The sequence below is a fragment of the Papaver somniferum genome, unplaced genomic scaffold (assembly GCF_003573695.1).
Source record: "Papaver somniferum cultivar HN1 unplaced genomic scaffold, ASM357369v1 unplaced-scaffold_125, whole genome shotgun sequence".
Lineage (NCBI taxonomy): Eukaryota > Viridiplantae > Streptophyta > Magnoliopsida > Ranunculales > Papaveraceae > Papaver > Papaver somniferum.
Window position 1 is genome coordinate 12679621 of NW_020621603.1, and position 4042 is coordinate 12683662.

General features: G+C 45.1%; 2 protein-coding genes across 2 annotated transcripts; both read right to left on the bottom strand.

Moving 5' to 3' along the window:
• Nucleotides 1–560: 560 nt before the first annotated feature.
• On the bottom strand, nucleotides 561–1427 carry LOC113331316. Its single transcript, XM_026578037.1, has one exon. The coding sequence runs from the start codon at nucleotides 1425–1427 to the stop codon at nucleotides 561–563; it is 867 nt and encodes a 288-aa protein (XP_026433822.1).
• Nucleotides 1428–1499: 72 nt separating this feature from the next.
• Nucleotides 1500–2555, bottom strand: LOC113331317. The gene has a single exon (XM_026578039.1). The coding sequence runs from the start codon at nucleotides 2553–2555 to the stop codon at nucleotides 1500–1502; it is 1056 nt and encodes a 351-aa protein (XP_026433824.1).
• Nucleotides 2556–4042: the final 1487 nt, after the last annotated feature.

Below are 4042 nucleotides of genomic sequence, written 5' to 3' on the forward strand. Positions count from 1 at the left end.
TCGTATCCTTCGACATCTTCGACCAGTTGGTCGATGCTCGGTAGCGGATAACTGTCTTTAGGGCATGCTTTATTGAGGTTGGTAAAATCAATGCATATTCTAACCCCGTCATTCTTTTTTGGTACGATTACCATGTTCGAAATCCATGTTGGATATTTGACTTCTTTGATGAACCATGCTACTAGTAACTTACGGAGTTCCGTTTCGACTGCTTTGTGGTATTCTGGTGCTACTTTCCGCACCTTATGTCTGAAAGGTGGTGTGACGGGCTTTATACGAAGTTCATGATGGATTAGCTTTGGATCGATTCTCGACATGTCACCTAGCTTCCAAGCGAAGACATCTGCGTATTCCACGAGTAGCTTGATCAAGGATGCCTCTTTTTCCTTTTCCATAAGAGTTCCAATTTTGATCATCCTTGGAGTTTCTTCCGTCCCTATGTTGACTTCTTTCACTGCTTCCACGGGTGTAAACGTGGGCTTCGGTTCCCCTAGGAGAGGAACATTCTTTAGTTGCTATTTGATAGGCTCCTCATCTTCTTTTGTGGCAGAGGTACTTTCCTATGCGTTTCCAACCGTATTCTCCTTTGAAAGGCTTCTGCCAGAGATTTCTTCCAGATAGGTGTCGATCGCTTTCTCTTTTGCAGCTTCTTTGTTTTGAGATCTTCGGGACTTTCGCTGCTCATCCTGTTCGTTATTAAGCTGATTCTGCAAAGTTTGACATTCTCGCGCAATGACCTGGTCTCCTTTTATTTCCATTACCCCTTGGGGAGTTGGAAACCTAAGGTATTGGTGGTAAGTAGCCGCTACTCCCTTGAGTTTGTGTACCCATCCTCGGCCAATTATGGCATTATAAGGTGATGATGAATCCACCACACTGAACCGGGTGTCGACCTTCATTGGCCCTGCGTCTACTTGCAGGACAATGTCTCCTAAAGGCTTCGTGGCTGCTCCGTTAAAACCGTAGATAGTGTAGTACGAAGATAACAGTTGTTCATCGTTGAGTTCCATTCGTTTGAATTTATCATAGAATAAAACGTTGACTGAGATTCCTCCATCGATGAGGATCTTCTTGATGTTGCACCCGGCTACTGGCAGCGTGAGAACTAGAGGGTCGTTATGGTCCTCCATATCTTCTTCGACGTCGTCCGTGTCGAAGACCATTGGTGCGTCCATCCATTGTTCGTGTTCATCCACTTCTTCCCCGTCGATTTTGTACAGCTCACAATAGTCTTCAAACTGCTTTCTCAATCTTTTACCTATCTGGGCAGTTAGAGATGGCCCCGTGGTCTCAGAACATGAGATGGTGTTAAGGGTGCGGTTTCCTTCAGGTAGCTGAACCTGCTTGCTCCGTTTAGCCCTTTCTTCGGTGCTAGTCCTCTGTACATATTGTTTAAGATCTCCTGCGTCAATCAACTTTTGCATCATTATCTTGAGATTCTTGCATTTCTCTGTTTGGTGACCACTGAAACAGTGATATTCACAGTATTCTCTCGACTTTTATGATCTTGGGGGCTGCTTTCCCTTGGACCATGGCCAGTCAATATTTTCCCGACCCTTGATTTCCTTCAGGATGCGTGAATAGCTTGTGTTTAGCTTCGTATAGACCTGGTCTTCGAATTTTCGGTCATCCCTTCGTCGATCATCTCTTCGTTCTCTTCTGTCCTCGCTGGGTCGTTCATCTGAGTTGCCTCTCTTGGATCTGTTAGCTTGTTCTACAGAATTCGTGCGTGAGGGACGCTGAGTCTGAGCTCTGGGATTCTCTCGTTGGATCTCCTCTAACCTTGCATGTTTTTCTATGACTACTCGAAGATCTCCTTCGGTAGCGGGGATGGTGCCGTGGATCTCGACAAACAGGGGACTCATCCTGTCTAGACCCAATTTGTAGCAGTTGATGTTAACTACCGAATCCACTTTTTCGATGGCTTGATATATTTTATGCCATCTGTCGGTGTATTCCCTGATTGTTTCCTTGTACTTAATTGACAGTGAGAAGAGTTTATCCATTCCGGTGTTGACGACCTTTTTATACATGTAGGTCGCCAAGAATTTTTCGGTAAGCTGCTCGTAAGAATCGATGGAATTTGCCGGTAAATTGTCGAACCAGGACAACGCGGAACCTTTCAGACTTGAAGGGAAGTATCTGCACAGTATGGCGTCTTCGTAATCCCATTGTGCCATCATTCGATTATAATACCGAAGATGGGTTGCGGGATCGTTGGATCCATCATAGCACTCGAAGGCCGGAACTGGACATTTATGTGGGATGAAAGCTTTGGCTAAGTACTGTGTCAGCGGGGTAGTGTTTTCTTCCTGCATCACTTGCTCCAACCTTCCACCTCCTTGCCTAGTTTTCAACTTCTTGATCTCTGCCATCATTTCGGCACGAAGATCCTCCACTGCACGTTGGTGTTTCTCTGGGATAAAGGATTGTCCTGACCTTGGGGTATCATTATCGAAGTAGTCTGAGTCATCCGGATGGTAGTCAGGATCATATCTTCGATTTCCTCTAGTGCCCCTCTGGTTTAGCGGCGCTGGGTTGTCAGTTACCACCATTCTTCGGTCTCGGTTCAGTATTGGTGCCATGGAATTGATTTCCCGCTTCTGCACTACGGGTAATCCTTTCTTTGAGTTGTTGGTTTTTCTGAGCTAGCAGCGCTACAACGTATGTGTACGTCTTCTGGTTCTTTCTCAATTCCTCAAGCTGTGCCATCATCCGAGCAGAGTGGTTTGATCCTTGATTTGGCGTTCCTACTTGCATCTGTTCCCCAGCCGCCCTCGTATGGTCTTCGTCAACGATTTGTACCGGCGATTCTGGTGGATCCACGTGCGCGTTTTGATACTCCGCTGATTACTGCGTGGGTTGATTCGTTATTAGGAGCGGTTGATCGGCCGGTAGGGGTGAATTCGGTTCGTTGGTGGGCGGCATTCCATATAGAGGCTGTTGTACCATGAACTCCGCCATCCCTTCACGATGTTCATGCGTTCGGGTGGCAGCAATCACTTTGGAGGCTCCCATTCTGGATGCCCCGGTTTTTGGTGCCCCAGCTTTGGCTGCCGCGGCCTTTAGTGCTTCCGTTGCAATAGCGCTGGCATCTAAGGGCACGGTGCTCTCCGCTTTATCCTGCGTCTTGTCCACGACTGTGAGCTTTTCACCCTTCTGCTTTCTCCTAGTCATAACTGGCGTTGTCCTCGGTGTTTCTTTTGATGAGACCTTCGTTTTTCCTGCATCTTTGTTTTTCTCCATTTCTGATGGCTTCTGCAACAGATAGAAGGTATACAAAGAAAATGGAGTCCGCGGGGAACTTGTTAGCTGGGTTATGGAAATTAGACCCTGAAGATAAGAAAAGATTATCCGGCTATTATTCCCCTCTTCAGAGGTATCAGGTCTCTTGACTTCCTTTGGCCTATTATATAAGTTCAATTACTAATATGCGTAGTTTGAAAGGAAACGGGGTCCTAACGTAGAGCCCGCTGATGAAGATACAGTTCTAATCAAATATTTTGGTTTTCGGAGATGCTGGCTTTAAAATTATTTCAAAGATGCATAATTACTAGCGGGTGTATGAAAATACTTTTGAAGATGGTCTATCCATTGTTTTCGTTTTTTCAAAGGTAAAAGCTTGAAAACGTTTTCGAAGATGCAGATCTACTGAAATAAACGTGGATCTACTCATGGGTTTTATTTCTCAAAGGTAAAAGCTTAAAAATGCCTTCAAAGATGCAGATCTACTGAAATAAACACAGATCTACTCATGGGTTTCGTTTTTTAAAGATGCAAAACTTGAAAAGCTTTTGCCAAGACCTGGATCTACTGAAAGATGCATGGATATATCTATTAAGACGCTATTTTTAGATGCTGAAACGAGAAAAGCTCCAAGCGCTGTTATTTTCAGAGAACGGTGCTCGGAGCAGACAGTGCGTAAATCACAGGATAAATCTTTTACCGGGACAAAGTCCCTGTTTCTAGCGCCAGATTTTGAACACATAAATCACGATGGCATCCACTAGTTCACAAGCATTGTTCGCATACACATTATATC

Coding starts and splice junctions, on each gene's coding strand:
- LOC113331316 (XM_026578037.1), bottom strand. CDS start 1,427: ATGATGCAAAAGTTGATTGACGCAGGAGATCTTAAACAATATGTACAG.
- LOC113331317 (XM_026578039.1), bottom strand. CDS start 2,555: ATGGTGGTAACTGACAACCCAGCGCCGCTAAACCAGAGGGGCACTAGA.